The 26,949-nt window shown below is 31.1% G+C and overlaps 3 protein-coding genes across 3 annotated transcripts; 2 read left to right on the forward strand and 1 right to left on the reverse strand.

Moving 5' to 3' along the window:
- Positions 1-14,824: 14,824 nt before the first annotated feature.
- On the forward strand, positions 14,825-17,285 carry LOC139890851 (NDR1/HIN1-like protein 13). The gene is made up of 2 exons (XM_071873781.1): positions 14,825-15,484; positions 17,101-17,285. Exons 1-2 carry the CDS (start codon positions 14,942-14,944, stop codon positions 17,185-17,187), a joined length of 630 nt encoding a protein of 209 aa, XP_071729882.1. The 5' UTR covers positions 14,825-14,941; the 3' UTR covers positions 17,188-17,285.
- A 1,326-nt stretch (positions 17,286-18,611) lies between these two features.
- LOC139890852 (COP9 signalosome complex subunit 8) lies at positions 18,612-21,910 on the forward strand. The gene is made up of 5 exons (XM_071873782.1): positions 18,612-18,724; positions 18,889-18,968; positions 20,992-21,177; positions 21,427-21,530; positions 21,647-21,910. Exons 1-5 carry the CDS (start codon positions 18,641-18,643, stop codon positions 21,784-21,786), a joined length of 594 nt encoding a protein of 197 aa, XP_071729883.1. The 5' UTR covers positions 18,612-18,640; the 3' UTR covers positions 21,787-21,910.
- A 2,373-nt stretch (positions 21,911-24,283) lies between these two features.
- LOC139890853 (uncharacterized) lies at positions 24,284-25,917 on the reverse strand. Its single transcript, XM_071873783.1, has 2 exons — positions 25,241-25,917; positions 24,284-24,567 (listed from the first exon to the last, which is right to left on the reverse strand). The coding sequence occupies exons 1-2, from the start codon at positions 25,856-25,858 to the stop codon at positions 24,466-24,468; spliced, it is 720 nt and encodes a 239-aa protein (XP_071729884.1). The 5' UTR covers positions 25,859-25,917; the 3' UTR covers positions 24,284-24,465.
- Positions 25,918-26,949: the final 1,032 nt, after the last annotated feature.

Here is a 26,949-nt window from a genome sequence, read left to right on the forward strand (position 1 = left end):
CGAGTTGTAACAAGGTTTTAATACTTTGTTTAATGAATACACCAGGTTATCAACTGCGTGTAAACCAAGGTTTTACTACTTTGTTAACAATTACACCAATTACCCTTGAATGTAATTTCACCCCTGTTTTAATAATTCTAGTGGCTATTAATCCATTCCCGTGTCCGGTTAAATGAACGATTATTCGTACATATAAATACCCCGCCCATCGTGTCCGATCGAGTGTGTATGGTAATTTATAGGGACGCCCAATTGTAAATCTTTATATTAACATTAACAAACTATCATTTAGTTAAACAAATATAAAGCCCATTAATAGCCCATAGTCTAATTTCCACAAGTGTCGTTCTTTTGTCCAAACCCCAATTATGGTACAAAGCCCAATTACCCAATTTTAGTAATTAGCCCAACATCATGATTACTTCGTTTTAAATAAGCATAATAATAACTTAGCTACGAGACATTAATGTAAAAAGGTTGAACATAACTTACAATGATTAAAAATAGCGTAGCGTTACACGGACAGAATTTCGACTTACACCCTTACAACATTCGCTAACATACCCTTATTATTAGAATTATAATTAAAATTAAAATATAAATTATAAATATAAATATAAATTTTACGTATGATAAGAGAAGAAAAAGATTGATGATTTTGATCAGAATTCGGTTGGCTTTATAGGCAGTTTTCAAATTTAGGGCTCCGCGACTCGCGGCATATTTTGCCTTCAAACTCCGCGAGTCGCGGAGTTTGAAATTCCACATAAAAATATCTAGATTTTTTCATTTTAACATCTAGATTTTTCTTCATATATATATTAATATCTAGATATTTCTTTTACATTTTAATATCTAGATATTTATATACATTACTAATTCCATATTATCTAAATTTGCATTGTATTTTAACACTCCCCCTCAATGCAAATTTTCTTCCAATGATGTCTTGCAGACCATTCCAAGTGCTTCTCTGAATCAATTGCTTTCTTTCCACAACTAAATAATTGGGGTAAACAATTGATTTTTTTTCTTATATTTCATTTTTAACGAATACATAGCTGGGATAAACAATTGATTTAAACGGTGAACAAGAACTTGTTTGCCTTTAATGTATTTCTTGTTGGAAGCTTCGACGAGTCCAACACACCCACTATAGAGGACCTAGGTTATATTCACTCACTAGACCAACACTTTGACGTTGGTTAGCCTTTAATTTTATGAATCCTTAGTGCACAATAGTATTTAGGCGACAGTGTCGACCATATATCATTCAGGCGGTATAACCGACCATGTATCACTTAGGCGGCAGAGCCGACCATATAACAAAAATAACACAAGTGCACTAAGAACTCAAACACGAACTAAGGCTTAACCGGGAAACTTAACAAAGAACACTTTTATTAATACAAAGAAACAATTACAATATTATGGACTCAACTCACACTCTTACTTCTTCACGACTTCTACTTCTAACTCTTCTTCACTTCTTACTTCTTCTCTACTTCACACTTCACTTATTCACACCTTACTCACAAATGAAATCAACACCCATATTTATACTACTCCATGGAAACTTCTACACACTAGATTTTTCCATAGATAAATATCTAGATATTTTTACCACATAAAAATATCTAGATTTTTTCATTTTAACATCTAGATTTTTCTTCATATATATATTAATATCTAGATATTTCTTTTACATTTTAATATCTAGATATTTATATACATTACTAATTCCATATTATCTAAATTTGCATTGTATTTTAACATTTCTCATGCTAACCCAAACCCTAAACTACATAATATATATCATAAGTTGTAGGTCAATGGCGGCCGATGGTTAGAGCAGTCGGAGGTTAGTGTGATGACCCGAGAATTTCTGACCAAATTTAAACTTAATCTTTATATGTTTCCGACACGATAAGCAGAGTCTGTAATGTTAAGTCTCAAAATGTTTGAACTATTTCAATATATTTATTTAAACCATTGACCATCCCGACGTTTCACGAACAAACGGATGTAAACATACATACATACATATATATATATATATATATATATATATATATATATATATATATATATATATATATATATATATATATGTACAAATATAAATATAAGTATATTTATAATATTTTAAAAATTAATAAAGCATACTTTAAACATTTAAATTAAAATATAAAATAATAAATAGAGTAATTAAGTTGCTATCAAAATAAATATTATATGACTTATATATATATATATAATTAATATTACATGTATATTGTAAAATACATAAAAGGTATTATTATTATTATGACCAATATTATTATTTTTTTTTCTTTTCTTCTCATTATTGTTATGATTAGTCTTATTTTGTTATTATTATTATTATTATTATTAATTCTATCATTATTACTATTTGTATTTAGAGTATTATTATAGCTACATATACTAATAAAACTAATTATAATTATAAATATAATTATATAAATAAAAGAGGTATGAAAATATGGATATAAAAATAGATATATGAATAATTGTTATATACAGATTTTAATTCAATATATATATATATACATATACAAAATACTAATATATATATATATATATATATATATATATATATATATATATATATATATATATATATATGTACAGATACAAATAAGGATATAATATCTTTATAAATATATAAATATGAATAAATACATATATATATACATAAATGTACGTATTCAGTTCCTATCATTATTAAACCATGATGCAATTCATTTAAAAAAAAAAAAACTACAACTTGGTACGATTCCAACCCAATAAGTCCTGGTAACAAACAAATTCGGATAGAGACAGATTGGAGTTTTCCCAACTATCATCTAATATGATATTCCTGGTCGTACAAATTAAGCTAGCCAACAAAAGATAATTGTGTTACTTTAGTAGAAATTATATCAATTAACAGCTACATAATACTACACTATATCCCAACCATCTTCTACCTCTCATACAATTAACGAACCCATTCTAATTGCCGTTTTCATTTTCTGTTGGAAACATCACGAACTGTTGAAAATTCCTGCAACTGCAGCTGCTAATACATCTGTTCTATCACCACTCAACAACACCATCATCTTATACCTTCTGCTGTTGCAGCTAAGAGTTGTTGTTTCTACTCCTTTTCATAACCCAAACGGACACCTTCCTTGTTGATTGGCAGCCCTATTCGAACTCAAATCCAAAACACCCATCATCTTCAGGTTAGTCTACTGCTGCTACTCAATTGTTTCTGTCTCCTGTTCAGACCAAAAACCACAGCTACAATTATCCAGTTCTACTTAATTATTGCTCATTAGTTACTTTCATGACTTCTATTTCGAATTATAACCAAACCATCACTCAAACTCAAAACGAACTACTGCCATAGCAACTGCTATGATATTGTTTCGATTAAAACCAGAAAAGACTAATATAACCACTGTAATAGTTTCATGATCGGACCTGTGACTGCAACCCTCGTTCGTTGTCTTCCTGTTTTCAAACCCCACAAGACCATCTTGTTACCTGTCAGTGTACCAGGCAGCTAATGAAACAACAGCTCGATTTCTTTTGACACCAAAACCCAGATTTAAAAATTCCAGCAACTCTTTGTAATCAAACCAAATCAAATCTGTAAAAAAAAAAAGAACTAAAATTCACATAAATTAAATTTAAACAAATTTCAGTTTGTAAACCCATTAACAAACCTAATTCTTCCTTACTAAATCGTGCTTCATATATACCCTTAAAACAATCAAAATTATTTATAATTACCTGGATACAATTGAGAACCCTAATTCATCCAAGTGTTATAGGTCCGAAAATGGAACTGTGAAGTAAGAACTTCAAATTTTCGATTGCATCTCTACCACAGCAAGCCCTGATGACGGTAGATAATTTATGAAGTCAACAACAGCGGATGATTTTGATTTTGATTGTTATTTCAAGTCTTGAATCGACTAGAAAAGGGGTGCGGATTTGTGATTAAAAAGATAAAGATTACTCCGTATGATTTATTAATACAGAGAAATAGATGAGTATGAAGATGAACTGATGATGATTTACGAGTGATTGTGTTATGGTGATATCAATTTTTCTTTTCTTTCTGCGTTTGCTGTGGTTCTGCCATTCTCGATCTGTTTTGGGGAACAAACAAATGCACATGCCTTTTATTAGGTATAGATCATAATTATAATATAATTATTATTACATTTATTATTATTACATATTTATTATTATTATTATTATTATTATTATTATTATTATTATTATTATTATTATTATTATTATTATTATTATTATTACAAATATTATTATCTAATTGTCATTATCATAAGAATTATTATTACTAGTATTATTATAGTTTTTAAAAATATTATTATCAAAGTATATTCAATATTACTATACAAGTATTATTAATATTAATATTAGTATTATTAAAATTATCATTTTTATTAAAAGTTAGCAATATTTGTATTATTATTAAAATTATTATTTTTATCGATAAAACTATCATTTTTATTATTATTATTATTAGAGTTATCATTATCTTTATTATTTATATCATTATTATTATCTTTATGAGTATTACTAATATTTTTACAAAATTACTATTATTATTATCATTATTATTTTAACATTAAAATTATTATATTTAATATCATTATTTGTATTACTAATATTATTATTATTATTATTATTATTATTATTATTATTATTATTATTATTATTATTATTATTTTCACAAATATTATTTATATAAAATATAATTATAACACCTAACATAACAAAATTTATATTTTTATATATGAAAAGAATATATGAAACATAGGAGTTATTAATATAAAAATGATATAACTAATAATTTTTTTTTAGATATATATTTGTTCGATTACAATTATGTGTGTTAATATACATAAAAATGAGCCAATGGGGCTTTGCCTCATTGGTCACCATGTTAACATGGTGTTCGAGGAGACCAGGGTTCGAGTCTCGGGGGGGGATTTTCGTGAATTAACTTCGTGAGCTAACCACTAACATTGCCTTTCAAAAAAAAAATATACATAAAAATGATATAGGTTCGTGAATCCGAGACCAACCCTACATTTGTTCAGTGTCGTCATATGTATTTTTACTACAAAATACAGTATGGTGAGTTTCATTTGCCCTTTTTACTCTTTACGTTTTTGGGCTGAGAATACATGCAAATGCTTTATTAACTGTTTTACAATATTTATATGCGTGAGCTTCATTATTCCCTTTTTAAATGCTTTTACAATATATATTTTTGAGACTGAGAATGCATGCGCTTTTATAAATGTTTTACGAAATAGACACAAGTAATCGAAACTACATTATATGATTGAATGATCGAAATCGAATATGCTCCTTTTTATTAAGTCTGGTAATCTAAGAATTAGCGAACAGACACCCTAATTGACGCGAACTCTAAAGATAGATCTATCGGGCCCAACAAGCCCCATCCAAAGTACCAGATGCTTTAGTACTTCGAAATTTATATCATGTACGAAGGAGGATCCCGGAATGATGGGGATATTCTTATATGTATATTGTGAATGTCGGTTACCAGGTGTTCACCATATGAATGATTATTTTTGTCTCTATGCATGGGACGTATGTTTGTGAGAAATGGAAATATGAAATCTTGTGGTCTATTAAAATTTATGCAATGATTATTTATGCTAAACTAATGAACTCACCAACCTTTTGGTTGACACTTGAAAGCATGTTTATTCTCAGGTACGAAAGAAATCTTCCGTTGTGCATTTGATCATTTTAAAGATATTACTTGGAATCATTCATGTCATATTTCAAAAGACGTTGCATTCGAGTCGTTGAGTTTATCAAGATCATTATTAAGTCAATTGTAGTTGGATATATTATGAAATGGTATGCATGTCTGTCAACTTTAGATGTAATGAAAGATTGTCTTTTCAAAATTAATGCAATGTTTGTAAAATGTATCATATAGAGGTCAAGTACCTCGCGACGTAATCAACTGTTATGAATCGTTTATAATCGATATGAACTTCGTCCGGATGGATTAGGATGGGTCTTCACAGTTGGTATCAGAGCGGTGGTCTTAGCGAACCAGGTCTTACATTAGTGAGTCTAACTGATAGTCGTTAGAATGCATTAGTGAGTCTGGACTTCGACCGTGTCTGCATGTCAAAAGTTTTGCTTATCATTTAGTGTCGAAAAATTAATTGCTTATCATCCTTAAAGTCTAGACACGTCTTACTGCCTCTATTGCATAGACAGTGTATAGATAAATTCATATCTTAGCGTATCTGTTACTGTAACTTTGCCTGACAACTTCCGTAGATTCCTCCGTAACTTGTGGGATTTTAGTATTACATATGCATATGTAAATTATGTATTGCAGGGTACTAATCTACATCCTATAATCTATTTCTTATTGAAAATCCTTCATCTGATCGTACTAGATGAATCCTGCAACCAGTTTGAGTCCCTCAGATTCCGATAGCCATTCCGATAGTTATTCCGACAGCTATTCCGACATAGATGTTCACCTAAGCTCCGAAAACAGCGTCATCGGAATGAATCAACCAATCAGCCATTATCAATTCATCTGATGGGTTCGTAGTCGACTTAATTAATGGAAACGCGCAGAAGGCAATCCCTTCCACCAACCGAATTCACCTCTTGACAATGAACCTGAAGCGTTTACCGGCGAACCTGTTCGAGACACCATTTTTAGTCTCATTTCCAGGGTAACTCGACAAGATTATATTCTATTCATAATTCTGAACCTTATTCATCCACTCGTTTCGACCGACAATCATCCTGGAGTAATAAGCCAACGAAATTCGCGCTCGAATAATCAATTCGGAGAATATGGTGCAAAATGTACCAGCTTCAGCAACATCACCAGCATCAACAGAACCATCAGTAACAACACCAGTACCATCAACAATCCATGCCTCAACATCTCATTTTGTACCTCGAATATAATTATTGTTCTACGAATCGTTCTACATCATTTATCTTCGTTCAACATGGTGAGTATGTGATCTCTAATATGTTAGAAATTATATATTCTTGTTCTAACGATAAATCAAATGAGTTTAATATCATATTGACTCATTAAATCCATGATTACATCTGAAGAAAATATATACGTATATATGTTTTCAAAAAGGTAGTAATTAAAAATTCTTTTATACAAACTGTTAATGGTGAAAATATTTTAACGGGTAGGTAATACCCGAGGAATATTTAAATTTCACATTAATAAGTTACACTGTATATTCTCCGAATCTGATTCAACAGTTATTCACTATCCTATTTACAACCACCGAGATACGTATCCGTTCACCAAAGAATAACTATTTTCATTCAAATTCAATTTCATATTTGAATTTTGACCTATCAGAATCCAACAAGTGGCATAATGAAGAAATAATGGACAATAAAAATTGATTAGAAACAGACTAATTAACAATATTAAATTTTATTAAGAAACCACGCTAACAAAATTCAAGCTAACTGTTCCTAGCTAACTATTAAGTCCGTACTACATTTTATTTATCGCAATTTAATTATCGCAATTTATTTATCGCAATTTATATTCTCGCAATTTTATTTATTGTCATTTAATTTCTGTTATTTACTTTACGCACTTTATTTATCGTCATTTAATTTCTGTTATTTATTTTATGCACTTTAAATATCGGGACACGTATACAAGTTTTGACATATCATATCGACACATCTATATATATTATTTGGAATCACCATAGACACTCTATATGCAGTAATGATCGAGTTCTCTATACAGGGTTGAGGTTGATTCTATAATAATATATATACTTTGAGTTGTGATCGAGTCTGAGACGTATACGGGTCACGACACGTATTAATTAATTCGAATATTATATATTAAACTATATATGAATTATTGGACTGTCAACTGTGGACAATCGACTGGGGACTAATAACATTGGACAATTAAAATGAATTAAAATATTGATTATAATATATGAAACTAAACAATTCTTCAAGTTTGCCACTTGATTTCATCTAAATCTCATTTGTATCTTGACGATTACAATCTGCGATCAAACCTTTCATGAATCTTGAAAACACCTCAATCGAGAGGATGAACCAACCGCATTTCATCTATGGATGAAAAGATTGATGCATATAGTCATGCACCTGAAAATACTCGAAACCTGAGTAAACGTTTAACACGTATCTGTGCTAGCTTCTTTAGCGTTATTATTACTTAAAATAACTTTGCATCTGCTGTTCGAGATAGCCAGTTTTGTCACAGCTCCAACAAGACAACTTCGACTATTCGAACGAAACAACCTTATTATAACGTTGATATATACGCGTGCTATTTTATTGTTACCAGGGAACCTTTCATATTCCACTATATTACCATCAGCGTTTAATCATCTAAAAACACAATTTTCCTGAAACCACCTCGGATTAATAACCGATGATTCAGATATCATAGCATTAAATGCAGAGGGAACAGAAAAATGGTAGATGGTCTAAACGACCAAAAGTTTGATGATAAAGAAAGGAGTGTTAGGAACGCTCGATAGAAAATTGGGCATTGAAAAACAGATTGAGCTACCCATGAAGGAGACCAAGGACAAATACAAGGACCAAACCCTATATTCAAAGGATTCAGGTAATTCTGGATCCGTTGAAATCTTTAGAGAATATCTTGCTCCAAAGTCATGTTAAAATCTTGCGAAAAATCTTTCTCCATCAACCATCGAACTTAGAAATTCCAAAATATCATCATCAATATCTTCGATATTTCTGAGGATATTTTCATAAATATTTTCGTCCGAAATTAAATACCTCTTCGTGATTCCTGTGTATCATTATATTGGAAATATTCAATAGAATATTTAGTACTGAAAAGCAGATTATGCGAAACTATGAAGAAAGCCGTGGACAAAATCATAAAGAATAAGTTTGACTTCAAAGAATCCAAATGATTCAATGTCTACTAAAGTCTTTAGTGAATATCTTGCTCCTTACTCTAAACCCTTGCAGACAATAGTTTCTATCATCCTCTGATCTCAGAAATTTCAAGATATCATCGCATCTTTCATTATAAATATCCTCCATATTTCTGAAGATATTTTCATAAGTATTCTTATCTGAAATCATTAATCTCTTCATGATATCAGTGTTACCTCATATAGAAACTGCTAGTTTTTTTGAGCTTAAAATATGAATGTTATTGAAGTAATGTTGGGAACTGATGCATGAGTTAGTATAATATAATGACACTTGAACAACGTGATTATATTACAGTAAGTCATGCTGAGTTTCTAAATGGAACATGATAATTCACAGATTATAACGTCATCATGTGTCATGTTACATGACTCTTTCATTCTGACTAACTTCTGAACATATCAAGAAAATATATTCTTGATAGTTCTATACTCAGTGATTCTGATAATTTGACAAATCAAATCGTACTAATACCTTCTTTCTTATTTAGAACATGATGTTTATCCGAAATTCCATACTTATGAATTCTGGATCATTACTCGCTTTACTAAGGGTCGGGAGAATAATAAAAAGGCAAAGAGATCCAAAATATAAGAGAAAATATAAAGCCCAATGACAACACCGAAATTACAAACCGTGGATATCAGTACGTATAGCAATATAAAGACACGGGAGGATTATAAATACAATAATCCCTAGAGCATAATAGGAATAAACAGATTCTTCAGGTGGGAGTTGGAAAAGAAGAACGATCATTGCGATAGTTAGAATAAGAACAAGGATCAGAACAGGGTTAAGCATTTTCATAAATCCATTGAATTTGGGAATTGAGTATAGAAGTGGTAAAAATAAATGGAACGGAAAAGGTAAATTTATAAAGGAAATATCAGATGTAGTAATCGGGGCAGATCACCGTATTTAATTAAAGAGATCTTAATTTCCATAAATCTCGAAGAATCAGATCTTATAGATCTTCAAGATTTTCTTTAAATCCCTTGAATTCCGGAATTCAACCATGACTACGTCAAAAGTTAAGACGAATATCTAATGTCTTATATCAATCTTTTGTGATAGCTTCACTTGTACACTTCGAGTAATCGAATCGTTTAATCCAAATTATTCAATGGTGATAAAACTCTATTTATCAACTAATATTCGTCATGAAAACATTTTTATTGATTAGCCATGACCACCTCACTCAAATTTCGGGACGAAATTTCTTTAACGGGTAGGTACTGTGATGACCCGAGAATTTCTGACCAAATTTAAACTTAATCTTTATATGTTTCCGACACGATAAGCAGAGTCTGTAATGTTAAGTCTCAAAATGTTTGAACTATTTCAATATATTTATTTAAACCATTGACCATCCCGACGTTTCACGAACAAACGGATGTATACATACATACATACATACATACATATATATATATATATATATATATATATATATATATATATATATATATATATATATATATATATATATGTACAAATATAAATATAAGTATATTTATAATATTTTAAAAATTAATAAAGCATACTTTAAACATTTAAATTAAAATATAAAATAATAAATAGAGTAATTAAGTTGCTATCAAAATAAATATTATATGACTTATATATATATATATACAATTAATATTACATGTATATTGTAAAATACATAAAAGGTATTATTATTATTATTATTACCAATATTATTTTTTTTTTCTTTTCTTCTCATTATTGTTATGATTAGTCTTATTTTGTTATTAGTATTTTTAATATTATTATTATTAATTCTATCATTATTACTATTTGTATTTAGAGTATTATTATAGCTACATATACTAATAAAACTAATTATAATTATAAATATAATTATATAAATAAAAGAGGTATGAAAATATGGATATAAAAATAGATATATGAATAATTGTTATATACAGATTTTAATTCAATATATATATACATATACAAAATACTAAGATATATATATGTACAGATACAAATAAGGATATAATATCTTTATAAATATATAAATATGAATAAATACATATATATACATAAATGTACGTATTCAGTTCCTATCATTATTAAACCATGATGCAATTCATTTTTTTAAAAAAAAAAAAAAAAAAAAACTACAACTTGGTACGATTCCAACCCAATAAGTCCTGGTAACAAACAAATTCGGATAGAGACAGATTGGAGTTTTCCTAACTATCATCTAATATGATATTCCTGGTCGTACAAATTAAGCTAGCCAACAAAAGATAATTGTGTTACTTTAGTTGAAATTATATCAATTAACAGCTACATAATACTCCACTATATCCCAACCATCTTCTACCTCTCATACAATTAACGAACCCATTCTAATTGCCGTTTTCATTTTCTGTTGGAAACATCACGAACTGTTGAAAATTCCTGCAACTGCAGCTGCTAATACATCTGTTCTATCACCACTCAACAACACCATCATCTTATACCTTCTGCTGTTGCAGCTAAGGGTTGTTGTTGCTACTCCTTTTCATAACCCAAACGGACACCTTCCTTGTTGATTGGCAGCCCTATTCGAACTCAAATCCAAAACACCCATCATCTTCAGGTTAGTCTACTGCTGCTACTCAATTGTTTCTGTCTCCTGTTCAGACCAAAAACCACAGCTACAATTATCCAGTTCTACTTAATTATTGCTCATTAGTTACTTTCATGACTTCTATTTCGAATTATAACCAAACCATCACTCAAACTCAAAACGAACTACTGCCATAGCAACTGCTATGATATTGTTTCGATTAAAACCAGAAAAGACTAATATAACCACTGTAATAGTTTCATGATCGGACCTGTGACTGCAACCCTCGTTCGTTGTCTTCCTGTTTTCAAACCCCACAAGACCATCTTGTTACCTGTCAGTGTACCAGGCAGCTAATGAAACAACAGCTCGATTTCTTATGACACCAAAACCCAGATTTAAAAATTCCAGCAACTCTTTGTAATCAAACCAAATCAAATCTGTAAAAAAAAAAAAAAGAACTAAAATTCACATAAATTAAATTTAAACAAATTTCAGTTTGTAAACCCATTAACAAACCTAATTCTTCCTTACTAAATCGTGCTTCATATATACCCTTAAAACAATCAAAATTATTTATAATTACCTGGATACAATTGAGAACCCTAATTCATCCAAGTGTTATAGATCCGAAAATGGAACTGTGAAGTAAGAACTTCAAATTTTTGATTGCATCTCTACCACAGCAAGCCCTGATGATGGTAGATAATTTATGAAGTCGACAACAGCGGATGATTTTGATTTTGATTGTTATTTCAAGTCTTGAATCGACTAGAAAAGGGGTGCGGATTTGTGATTAAAAAGATAAAGATTACTCCGTATGATTTATTAATACAGAGAAATAGATGAGTATGAAGATGAACTGATGATGATTTACGAGTGATTGTGTTATGGTGATATCAATTTTTCTTTTCTTTCTGCGTTTGCTCTGGTTCTGCCATTCTCGATCTGTTTTGGGGAACAAACAAATGCACATGCCTTTTATTAGGTATAGATCATAATTATAATATAATTATAATTACATTTATTATTATTACATATTTATTATTATTATTATTATTATTATTATTATTATTATTATTACAAATATTATTATCTAATTGTCATTATCATAAGAATTATTATTACTAGCATTATTATAGTTTTTACAAATATTATTATCAAAGTATATTCAATATTACTATACAAGTATTATTAATATTAATATTAGTATTATTAAAATTATCATTTTTATTAAAAGTTAGCAATATTTGTATTATTATTAAAATTATTATTTTTATCGATAAAACTATCATTTTTATTATTATTATTATTATTAGAGTTATCATTATCTTTATTATTTATATCATTATTATTATCTTTATGAGTATTACTAATATTTTTACAAAATTACTATTATTATTATCATTATTATTTTAACATTAAAATTATTATATTTAATATCATTATTTGTATTACTAATATTACTATTATTATTATTATTATTATTATTATTATTATTATTATTATTATTATTATTATTATTATTATTATTATTATTATTATTATTATTATTTTCACAAATATTATTTATATAAAATATAATTATAACACCTAACATAACAAAATTTATATTTTTATATATGAAAAGAATATATGAAACATAGGAGTTATTAATATAAAAATGATATAACTAATAATTTTTTTTTTAGATATATATTTGTTCGATTACAATTATGTGTGTTAATATACATAAAAATGATATAAGTTCGTGAATCCGAGACCAACCCTACATTTGTTCAGTGTCGTCATATGTATTTTTACTACAAAATACAGTATGGTGAGTTTCATTTGCCCTTTTTACTCTTTACGTTTTTGGGCTGAGAATACATGCAAATGCTTTATTAACTGTTTTACAATATTTATATGCGTGAGCTTCATTATTCTCTTTTTAAATGCTTTTGCAATATATATTTTTGGGACTGAGAATGCATGCGCTTTTATAAATGTTTTAAGAAATAGACACAAGTAATCGAAACTACATTATATGGTTGAATGATCGAAATCGAATATGCCCCTTTTTATTAAGTCTGGTAATCTAAGAATTAGGGAATAGACACCCTAATTGACGCGAACTCTAAAGATAGATCTATCGGGCCCAACAAGCCCCATCCAAAGTACCGGATGCTTTAGTACTTCGAAATTTATATCATGTCCGAAGGAGGATCCCGGAATGATGGGGATATTCTTATATGTATATTGTGAATGTCGGTTACCAGGTGTTCACCATATGAATGATTATTTTTGTCTCTATGCATGGGACGTATGTTTGTGAGAAATGAAAATATGAAATCTTGTGGTCTATTAAAATTTATGCAATGATTATTTATGCTAAACTAATGAACTCACAAACCTTTTGGTTGACACTTGAAAGCATGTTTATTCTCAGGTACGAAAGAAATCTTCCGCTGTGCATTTGATCATTTTAAAGATATTACTTGGAATCATTCATGTCATATTTCAAAAGACGTTGCATTCGAGTCGTTGAGTTTATCAAGATCATTATTAAGTCAATTGTAGTTGGATATATTATGAAATGGTATGCATGTCTGTCAACTTTAGATGTAATGAAAGATTGTCTTTTCAAAACGAATGCAATGTTTGTAAAATGTATCATATAGAGGTCAAGTACCTCGCGACGTAATCAACTGTTGTGAATCGTTTATAATCGATATGGACTTCGTCCGGATGGATTAGGACGGGTCTTCACAGTTAGTGGTGACCAAAGGTTCAGTTTTGGTTGATGCCGTTTAACATCAAAACGACGACCAAAGGTTCAATGGTGATTGACATGAGAAAGATAAGATATCAAAAATTGTTTGAAAGAGTTTGATTGGAGGTGAAAGTTTGAGGTAGCAGATAGAATATGATTTGGGGCTGGAAGTTTGGGTGAGGAGAGGGTAATATAGGAAACATTTTGGTTGAATGGGGAGCACAGCTCTTTTTTGACTGACCAATAATCATTTAGTTAAGCACTTTATTTAGAATTAAGTTAAAAGTAAACAGCAAAGCTGGTGACCGAATAAGGTATTCATAACATTCAGGCCATTAATCCATTAGTAAACAGCCCCTAAATTTGGGGATGTAGTATTATTCGAGTGATACACGTAAAAAGGAAGTAGTGGTCAGTAATCCTTAAATAAAATAAAATAAAATAAAATAAAAAACAAAAAGTAGCCTGTCTCTCACTCTACTTTATTATCAAGTCAAAAGTCAATAACGTGGGTCCATCTCCACCATATCTTACAAAATTCCTCATCACGACCTCTTCGTCGGAGAATCACCATGGCTTCCGGCAATCCATACCGTTCATCCTCCGCCGCATCAATCAAAGGCTGCTGCTGTTGCATCGTACTTCTCTTCTCATTCCTCGCATTACTCTCACTCGCCATCATCCTCATTATAGTCCTCGCAATCAAACCTAAAAACCCGCAATTCGATCTTCAACAAGTAAACGTTCAATACATAAACTTTGCTTCAACCAATACACTCGATGCACAGACTTCAGAATCGGTATCACTAGAGATTCAAATGTTGTTCATAGCTAAAAATGATAATGTAGCCGGGATCAAGTACCGCGATTCCACGTTTACTATCATGTACCGCGGTGTTCCGCTAGGGCGAGGGATTGTTCCCGGGTTTTATCAAGCGGCACATAGTGTGAAAAATGTTAAGACGACAGTTTCTGTTGATCGGGTTAATTTGTTACAAGCGGATGCCGTTGATTTGGTTAAAGATGTTTCGGTTAATGATCGGGTTGAACTTCGGGTTATGGGTGATGTTATTGCTAAGATCCGGATTATTGGGATTACTTCGCCGAGCGTGCAGGTTAGTTTTGATTTTTTAACTGTCGTTAAAAGCTTAATATATGCAGTAATTAATGAATTAATCAGTTATTATATCCAGGTTTTGGTATAGGAACTACTAAATTAAATAAATTAATGGCGTTTATTGCTTGAGTTTTGGTTTACTTTTAAAGTTTTGTCAATGTCTCACATGGGATTTTAATAGCATGTGGTGCTATCCTTGGTGGAAAAAATCTTGTACTTACATTTAAATTTAATTCATTAATTTTAATTTTATTTAATAAAATGTATAGAAGATGTCAGTATGGAAATTATAGTACTTGCTAAATTCAATTATATTATATTATATTATATTATATTATACTTACACACTAACACTGGTGAGAATTTTCGTCGTTCCAGTTATATCAAATTGTCGCTTTGAATTTGCATTCACATTATAAACGTTCCTTCAACTTCGGCTATATTTACACAACGGCACCTTAAATTTACGCTTTTTCAAGGGTAAAAAGCAAGGTTGCAAAATACGTGAGACGGGGTCGAGACGGTCGGGTTCTAAAAAGGTCGAGACGGGGGTCGAGACGGACGTTGACCAAAATTGACTTCTAAATATATAAGTATATAAATGTATATATGTGTACATATTTTAAAGTCAAAAACTTTAATTGACTAATTTGTACTCATAATTGCTATCACCGTTAATATAATACAGAAAATTTAAACTAAAATACGACAAATTTGACCGATTTTACCGACTTTCTGGCTTTTCCAAATTTTGAGAGACTTTGACCTGATTTTTTTCAACTTTGACCCGAATTTTGACCGTTGATTGTCATATTAGACGGTTTTCTTCAAGACGGGACGGGCTAGTCACCAAAACGTCGCAACGGGCGTCGAGACGGGGTGTTTTGCAACAGAGGTAAAAAGTGTAAATATATAATTTTATTAAAATAAAAAAAACAATTCCACCCGAATTTATAACGGGCCCTATCTTCTCGCTCGGTGCGAGTTAAATTTTTTCGAGACCACCGTTCAACTCGAAAAAATCTTACGAACCCAACGGGACTAACTATACGCGAAACGGACACTTCTTAAAAAAACGCTAAACACAACGACAACCCGTATCTTCCCGCTCGCCACAAGTTAAATTTTTTTGACGGTAGCGTCAGACTCGAAATAATTTTATGAACAAAACGAAACTAACCAGGTTTGAAACTGACACTTTTTAAAAAACGTTAAACACAACGACAGCCCGTATCTTTTTGTTCGCCGCGAGATAAATTTTTTCGACAGCACCGTTACACTCGGAAAAATTTATTGAACAAAACAAAACTAACTACGTTCGAAACGGATGCTGTTTGAAAAACGCTTAACACAACGACATCTAAAACGACAGTTAACACATGAGTCGTGTTCCCCTCTGTAAATACATAGCGCTATATTAAATATGAATATGCAGGCTGAAAGGCCCCGCCGCAGCGCGCGGGCCGGTCCGGACTAGTTAAATAAAAGATTGCTCCTGAAAATTTGTATTCATTTAGTATTTGAGATTTTTTTTATTGATAACTAAATCGTACAAGATCATCTTACGACGGTTTATTTGAACGTACTTACTAATTAAAAGTTTTGAGTTTACAGGTATCGATTGACTGTTCATTAGTGATTAGCCCAAGTAAGCAGTCACTAGTTTCGAAGCAATGTGGGTTTGATGGTTTGCAAGTATGATCCGACCCAACTCAATCCTACGTTCATCTAACAAATACTCTCATATACTTGAATTTTGTTAGTCTTTTATTTTATTTTCTATTCTAGTTTTGTTATCAACGAAGGTTGTTTTCTTTTGCTCGATTGCTTATTAAATGCAAGAAAAGCGACTTTAATTCTTTCATCATTGGAATGTGTTACCCATCTCTAATGTATTCATAGAATTACCTTCTTGAAATACACTTAACTGGTAAAACCGAGAATTGTTATTATCTTAAAATACGTTCAATCGGGGGAACTAACAATGTCGATCATCATGAAACCGCCCATATATGAATTTAATCCGAACTACATATATTAGAATGTGATTGACTATCAGTTTATCAATAATAATAAACTATTAAATTCATACCTAATATTGAACGTTTTAAGTTGTGTGATTATTATTAGGTAAAATTGGGTCAAAATACCATCATTTTTAAAAGTGCTTAACAATATGTCATTATAAAAATCGTAATTGCAAAAATGCACTCTGATCACGCATCTAGCACCACGCATGCACGAATGATGCACGCAAGCCCGTGCCTGATGCGTACTTACGAGATATTCAACGAGACAACAACATTTCCTTGCAAACTCTACCACGCACGGTACGTGGTGGTTGGTGTGTGGTGTTTGATACTTGGTGTTTGATGCTAAAATGTCAAATCTTTGAACTGCTATCACTTTTGACGCGTAGTTCCAACTTAGTCACCATTTTTTTTATATCTTGTATTTTTTTTTCGAGTCAATATATACCGTGAGTAAATCGGAGCAACGAATCAAAAGATACGACCATTCAAAGTTCTTTCCCAACAAATATGCTGAACCTCGCACCATACACCGTGCGTGATGTTTGATGCGTGGTTCGTGTTCGTGAGAAAAAAATGTAGGTCTCGGTCATTATCTCGTAAACACGCATCATCGCGCACCAAGTTACACCCGGTCTACCAAGTTACACCCGTCATGCATGTTACTAAAACACCAGAACGGGGACTACCCTAGCTAATGATAGATGCAAGAACACTTTCCGGCCAAGTACCATTAATTGATTATCTTCACGACACCTCCTCCATCATAGTGTGAGCTGGAAGCAGCTCCGAAAAACGAGACATATTGTTAAACACTTTTAGAAATAGGGCATTTAGATATGGGGCATTTTGACCGATTTACGTTATTATTATGGTATGGTATGCAATAAAATAAAATAAAATAAAAATACAAATTCAAAAAAGGAAATATATAATATTTTAAGTTAACATTAATTCCTGAAAAATCCCATAAACAATTATGGCCCATTATGAGTTGGGCCTTTGGGCCGTTACATTGAACTTTCTCTTATATGAACAACACAAGAAGGACACCTTATATGAACAACACAAGAAGGACACCACCAAAGAAACAAAGAGGGCATCGCTTGTTTGTTGCAGCTCGAATGGATTTCTCTAAGCTTACCGACGCAATGGCGTCAAGATCCTACGACAAAATCGCTGATATCTGCGATCAACTTATGCTTCAGGTAACCTATACGTATACATATTTTTACCTGTATATGATTTGTTTTGTGTTATTTGCTGTATTTACTACTACTACCGACTTCCGATTGTATTTTAGGTTTAATTCGAAACACTAATTTTCTGTGCACCAAATTGATTTTATTCTACAACTTATCTTGTTATGTAGTTTGCTTCACAAGGCGTTGCGTTTCAAGAGGAATGGCCGTATGCAGTTCATCTTCTAGGGCACATTTATCTTAATGATCTGTAAGCTCACACATTTTTTTATCTATTGTGCTTTTGTTCTCTTCATATCTACAGCAGAATCGTGTATGTGCATATGTTTGTTTATGTTCCAGATGAATTTTAATTTAAAGCAGTTTTTTTTTTTTTTTTGATTAAATAACTGAAGAATGCATGGTGTTTAGTGGTATTGTGTCATAATTGACATATTTTCGATCCTATATTGATCTCAGCAATTGAGGCCTTGAGGGTATTGTGTGATATATTTCGATTGTTAATAAGATTTAGCTTTGGTTTCTTATTTTGTTGACTGTTATGTGACATGTGTAAGGCATGTATAGTAGTTGTATGATCTATGGGTGCCTCACAAGTAACACTATTAGAAGAGGACTGTATCCTTCACTGGACTTCAGGTTGTCAATATTTCGATATTGTGGAACACTCTTTGTAGGTAGCAGATAATTTACGTGTTACCTTAACTTGTTGACATTGATATGTGTGAAGCGTCCATATGCGATTTCCTGTAAACAAGACATTTTACTGTGTGTTCTACTTGTACGATGAAGTTTTAAAGTTGATAAATTAGTATTTGAGCTATTGTGCATTTATTGTGTACATAAAAAGAGTTACTTTTTTTCTTTCCTTTTGTTTTGTTAATTAGGAGGTGATATATACAACACCAAAATTGGTTCATACACTGCATTATAGAATTGCTAAATCTCACAGTATGAGTATACAACAACAGAGTTTTGGTGTATGAATTACACTCTTTGGTGTATTTATCACCTCTCTTAATTAGTTCTAGAAATAGTTATACATCAAAATATGTTGTAGATTTTGATTGGAAAAATGCAGCACCTCCCTCAACTAAAGCTAGAACGTGGACATCACCACTCACAAGTCACAACATTTAAGCTCTAATCTAGATGTTAGCTCTAAGTTTACTTTGTTTATCATTTGTGTATGATGTGTTCTGGTTTTTCTCTTTTTCGTACATCTGTTTATTTTATGCTTTTTATACATGTGATTTGTGTTTATTATGTGCTTATAATGTATCATGATACAATGTTATCTAATGATATTAACTGTACAAGGAAATAATAGACTAAAACGTTTTATTTTTGTTTATTATTTGTGTATAATGTGTTCAGGTTTTTCTCTTATTCGTACATGTGTTTATTATATGCTTTTCATACATGTGATTTGTGTTTATTATGTGTTTATAATGTATCATGATACAATGTTATCTAATGATATTAACTGTACATGGAAATAATAAACTAAAAAAGTTTTAATATTTAAAAACAACTACTCCCTAATACTTAGAAATTAGTTAATGATTTCATGATTTTAAAATCATCGATTTAGTAAAAGTTTGACATTTTGTGTTTATACTCTTTAAAAGTATTAGACTGAATTTTGAGTGTACTTGTGAAAATGGACTTTTATTACATGAGATAATTTATCATCATTATAACGTACAGAGATAAATTATAATCGTTGTATTACAAGTGTAGGACTATCATAATGTACAGATATATTCTGAATTCACAAGACACTAAATTGTCATAAAAACTGCTCATATCATGTTCTAGTCGGGTATATCAGCACATTAGTAATTGCACTGGAATAGGGATATAATGTTTTGTTGAAGATAACAAATATAGATGAGGTCAGGTGGTTCATTTACATAAAGCAAGTTCAATAGTTGAGAGAAATAGAAATAAAGATTATATGTAATGAAAAAAAGTTTGACGTTGATGCTTTATTCTGACATATGAATATTAAGGGTAGTATATCTTTTATGTGCATGGCTGCTTGTTGGCTTATGAAGAAAGCTAAATACTATATGATGATATAACCTAATAACCATTTATTTGTAAACATAGTTCTGGGGAAGAAATTTGGTTTAAAATTTGACATCCCCATCTCTCATGAGTCATGTCATATGATATCGTAACTTGTTTTTATTTCTATAATCAAATAAATAAGCATGTATTTTTCATTGGATATAGTGGAACCTTATATAAGTGTTTAAATTTGATAGAAATAGTGCTCGCTTTCTGTGGAAATCTGTGCCACCGTCAATCAAGGAGAACCGCCCAGAAGTGGCTGCTGTCTGGAAAATTGGGCAGCAATTGTGGACTCGAAACTATGCAGGTGTTTACGATTCAATTCGTGGATTCAATTGGAGTGCAGAAATTCAAGAATTTGTTGCTTCATTTGCAGGCAAGTTGCTTTACTTCCCCTCATTTTTAAGTAGTCATTTCAATGGTTTGTCTTATACTTATCAGTTTGGTGGCTAGCTTGAAGCTGGTTTTGGATTGAAAATATTGTATGGAACTTGATACTAATATGGTGAAGTTTTCATATGTAGAACTTGAACATAATTAATTTCTTTAGGGTGCTTCCCTATTTGTATGGACTATGATATTGAAAAAATAATCGTAATGATTTAGTTTTGATTAAATTATGCAGAAAGATACACCAGGAGGATGTTAGAACTACTGATGTCCGCTTATTCAACTATAAGTATTCAAGATACAGCTCTCTTTTTGGGAATGAATGAGAATGATGCCACAACATGTAAGTTTTGTGCTTCTTTCTCAAGTCAATTTTTTATATTTAAACTCTACCACCGATACTTTGTTATATATTTTTATTTATTAATTTATTTATTAATTAATATGGAAAATGCACAGATGCATTGCAACAAGGATGGAATGTGGATGCTGCTTCCAAAATGCTTACTGTTAAGAAGCAAGCTGTTGTAACCGAGCAGAAAATTGACTCTTCAAAGTTGCAGCGTTTGACTGAATATGTATTCCACCTTGAGCATTAGCTTACATTTCATGTAAACTTTGAATCAACTTGCTCTGCTCCTAATTAGCATTCTCCAATGAACGTAGGGCTAGTTTTGAAATTCTAAACTCGTGGAATTTGTTTCAGGCGTATACTTTTAACCATCTCGATCTCGATCACGACCATGTTCATGTTCTCATAGTTATCTTTGTTAGTATTTTTTATGCATGATCTGATCAGCGTGGCATGTGTGAAATTGTCTTAAACAGCCTACTGGTTCTGAACTGTTATATGTGGCAAAGTTTAGAACCAACTTATGAAACTGATAAATATCATCACATAAACGTGACTATAAAGAATTAAAGATCAATGTAGTAGAATTCCTTCTAACCCAGTAACAACTGATTGCACATTTGCGTAATTAGATGTTTCAAATTAGTAAGTTAGCTAAAGATACTGATTTAGGAATGATTAACTTGTTGGGTTGGGTTCAGTCGACTTTATATTATTTATTGTAATTGTATTGATTATCTAAACATAAGTTAAGCACACTGTTAATTTGAGCAAATTTTAGTAATCAACTTTTAATATTTTTCACACGTTTTCTGTCTTACACTATTTTTCATATATAGTTTTTATTTGTGTTCAATAACGAGAGACCAAAATTTTGCTGTCGTACTTATGTTGTATGGTCATAATTGGCTATATGCTAGTTTTATCTTTCAGCTACTGGGTTACCAAGGCACATATGCATCGAGGACTTGATGTTAACAGTTTAGTAATATTGAAATTTGAAAATGTTATGGACCATCTGCTTGGTATTTTAAATACTCCGTATCAAACATAGAATGAGTGTCAACAAGTAAACGCGGAAAAATAATCCGAAACTTACCCACGCTCACAAACCAGGGAAGGTTTTTTCCTAGAAAAGTTGCGCTCCTGCCCTCGGATGGATGCGTGGCCCCGTGTGTTCCTCCCAACGCGTGTGTATCGTGTGGCAAATGATCGCGAAAGTGGTTAATTCCCCCATGAGTGATGCCGAACTACCGTTTAAAAAACAATAATGACTTTTGGAAATGCATCATCAAAACGTTATTGTATGTCAAGCCTTGCACATAAGTAACATGTACAAATACACACGTTCATCAAATGCATAAACATATATGCAGAACTACGATTGTTGCACAAACCTTGGTCTGCCCTAAGCAGATAAATAGTCAAACTCGTTTAGCCCCTAAATCACATCATTCAGTTAGTGCACGGTAAATACGTCCAGTGGGTAAGTCAGAGCAGTAAGCGCACACAAAACTTAAATGAAAGATATTTTTTACATCATGAAGACCAAACACCTCTAAACTACAATAACTGTAAATAACAAAATGAAAGAGAATAAATGCAGCTGCATTGGGTTTCCTCCAGGCCATACCCTCGGATTGGTCCGGGTTTTCTCCAGGGCAGCAGTTGGGAGCCCCTGGGTGATGTCATCCCAAACTGTTGTTAAAAAGACAACAATGTCTATTATAACCAAATCTATTAAAAAAAAAGTCTGTGATTGAGTTCTTGAACATCATAATATTCCCTTGGAGATTACACAAGCAACTCATCGCCTTCATCAAAAGTGAGATCTATAGATGGATTTATGAGATTCTCAGTATCTACTGAGGTGTTTGAGACGTCATTTCGGTCTTTTGAGTTTCCCGAAGACACCATTTTTGACTCTTAACTTTTACCCCATAACACAACGTACAACCCAAATTACAATGATTACGGATCCTAACACAATGCACACAAGTTAGCATAGTTAGTTACTAACCAAAATAACGACAGCGTATCTAGCCTTCTTTGATGAGTGGTGTCCCTTAACACCACTACTTTAGAATTTTGTTTTTACAAAATACCTTTCATATTGTACAAGAAGTCACTAGGTATAAATATCATACCATATATTTCCAAGATTTGTGGTTTTTTTTTAGGAAACACTCAACTGAATATAATTAACCCATTTCAAGATCCCTTTAAGTTTTGATGTTAGAATCACTAGTGTCAACAATGGACCTTGGCACCTTGCACATGCAAACCTGCCATGTCGCAATGACCAAGCATATGGCTCCTAATGTAGTTGTTAATTTCCTAAGAGTCTCATATTTATTATACTTATAATAGTTACCTTATGATTATGATCAAGTTAGCCAATGAAACAGTGGATAACTTGTCACCTAAAAATTAACAAAGAACGTTATGACATTCCAATCAAGCTTCAATGGATGCCAAGAATGTTCAGCAGAAACAGCATACACAAACGATTATGTAAAACCGAGCACACTTAACAAAAACATGCCCGAGTAATGACATGGATTGTTGGCACTCATTTTACTCTGGATATAAAAGTTTACAAGATCAAAATATAATACGTCAAAATGAATAATCCATGAAACAGACAGAGCATATTAAATTGTACTGTATTTAGTTTGAATAATCAGGCAGAACAAAATTAAATCATACAATTTGCAACTCTTATAACCATATTAGCTCAATAATAAAACACGTGATCAACACGCTAGACTGAATAAATGTAATGACACTCATTTAGGTACATCTTGGATATATAAAAATAACATTCATGAACATATCATGAGCAAAATCAAAAATAATGAGAGCGATTTAACTTAAGCCGATGTTTTTGATGATATTTATTTCGGTCATCTGTAAATCTGAACTCTTATTTCTTTGTTTCGACAACTTTGGATTCTTCGTTTTCTTTAGAGGGAGCGATCTTAACATCTACCGTCTTCGGTTCAGTCTCCTTCTCCAGGATCTTTTTCTGTTATCATACATTTGCAACAAACAATTACTTTACTATTATTAATATGATATGTTTTTACTACATGAATTTCTCACAAAAATAAATAAAAAAATGTAAGAGTGAAATGATCACAAGTCCGATTTCTTTATCGAGGCCAATAGTGGGCCATAGGCAATTAAGCCCGACTATTAGAAATTTAAGTAATTTAACAAAGGCCCAAAGACTGATTTTATTGTTATTACTATTATTATTATTATTATTATTATTATTATTATTATTATATTATTATTATTATTATTATTTTTTATTATTATTATTATTATTATTATTATTATTATTATTATTATTATTATTATTATTATTATTATTTTTTTTTTTTTTGAGCTTTGATATTTTGAAATTTATATCGAATTCTAACATAAATAATACATAGAAATATATTGGTTTATATTTACTTTTACTTGAGAATGTATGAACCCGAAACTGCTATAAAAAAATTTAAGCAAAAAAAAAAAAAAAAAAAAGAATAAAAAATCAAGATGTAAAAATCTGTCTCTCCATTTTGTATTGAAAATTCAATATACATAATTGATCTACTGATAATCATATATTTAATTTAATAAGAGTTATGAGAAATGGGATAAAAGAAAAACATTGATAAATAAAAGAAGATGAAAGACCATGGTCATACCTCAATGATCTTAGAGTCATCAATAGCCTTCTTATCATCTTGATCCTTTTCTTTCTTTGTTTCTTTCACATCACCACCTTTTTCGTTCTCCTTGGTAACAATCGTATTCACATCGGTTGTCACTTTGGTAACAATGTCCTCTTTTAAAACTACAGCCTCCTCAACAATTGTCTTCTCGGTAACAACGTTCGCAACCTCAACTTTTTTTCCCTCCTCCTTAGGAACCACCACATCCTCCTTTTTCGGTAACACCACCACCTCAGATGTTGTGTCCTTCTTAGATGGAGTCACAACCTCTGTGGCAGTCGTAACTACCTCTGTGGCAGTCGTAACTACCTCAGTTGGAGTTACCTCCTTAGACAGAGTCACCACCTCGGATGAGGTGGTGACTTCCTTAGGCGGGGTAACTACTTCTGAGGTGGCAACCTCCTTAAGAACGGTCGCCACCTCAGAAGTAATCTCCTCCTTAGGTGCAGTCTCTTCGTTAAGAGACAATGTTAACTCACGGGCGGTCCCTTCCGTAAGGACGGCTTCCTCGTTAGCCACTTGTGGTTCGGGGGCTTGACCATTTCCCTCCTTCATGCCCTTGAAATTGAAAACACTATAACAGCCACCCATCTTATAACTTGAAAGAACTTAAATTGATTGAAACAAAAATTTATTGATTTCTATTAATCAAGTCGTTCACTCTTGCTATATTGTATAGGTGAGTGCGGCGGAATGATGAATGGGTTGATGGTATGTTTGAAATGAAGATCCAAATGAAGTTTTATAGTAAGGTATTTTAATGTAGTGGCAAGGCATACCTAGATTATTTAGATATTTAAGGAAAATATGTGGTTTCCAAACATGTTTATTGTCTATTTTTTATTATTTTTGTCTTTCTAATTTCATAATCTAGACCCCAATAATAACTTAACTAATGATAATGATGATACCCCAATTATTATTATCATTGTTATTGTATTATGACATAATAAAATCAAATGATTCCAAACATTTTTAGTTTAATAGGTCAAAAGAATGTGTGTGTGTGTGGGGGTGTGGGTGTGGGTGTGGGTGTGTGGGTGTTTGTGGGTGGGGGTAAATGAATAACTATTTTAGGAGAAAAATGTAAAGATTAGTATAAATTTACACAAAATAAGACTTAGATTCGCACAAATAAAAATCAAAAATAGTTTTTATACAATTCTCTTCAAAAGTTAGTTATTCCTCGTCCCTCGATATCCTTTACTATTATAAATTTAATTAAGTATATATATAATGTAATAATAATATAATATATAATATATTAATATTAATATTAATATTAATATAAAATATATACTCCGTATATTGATGATATCTAGATGCAAATATAGATACAGTAATACCATAATGATAATGATGATGATTATAAGATGTTAAAATTTTTGTTCAATAAGATGTTAACTTTTATGAATTTAAATAAAATGGTTGGCAGTCTTTGAATAACAGGCTGTATGATAGTGTATTAGTTATTGTTGTTATCGTTTACTAATTTATTTTTGGTATCACAGGCTGTGATTTATAACATGTCTACCAATCATCATTACTATACATGAGGGATGAGGGATGTGCTAACCATGAATGCATTTTTTTTTACTAATTTAAAAGTATCACATTATAGCAAACTTACTTAGATCTTATTCGATTGTATTGAGTAGAAATGGAAAATATTATGATATATA

Source organism: Rutidosis leptorrhynchoides, chromosome 2 (assembly GCF_046630445.1).
Source record: "Rutidosis leptorrhynchoides isolate AG116_Rl617_1_P2 chromosome 2, CSIRO_AGI_Rlap_v1, whole genome shotgun sequence".
NCBI lineage: Eukaryota > Viridiplantae > Streptophyta > Magnoliopsida > Asterales > Asteraceae > Rutidosis > Rutidosis leptorrhynchoides.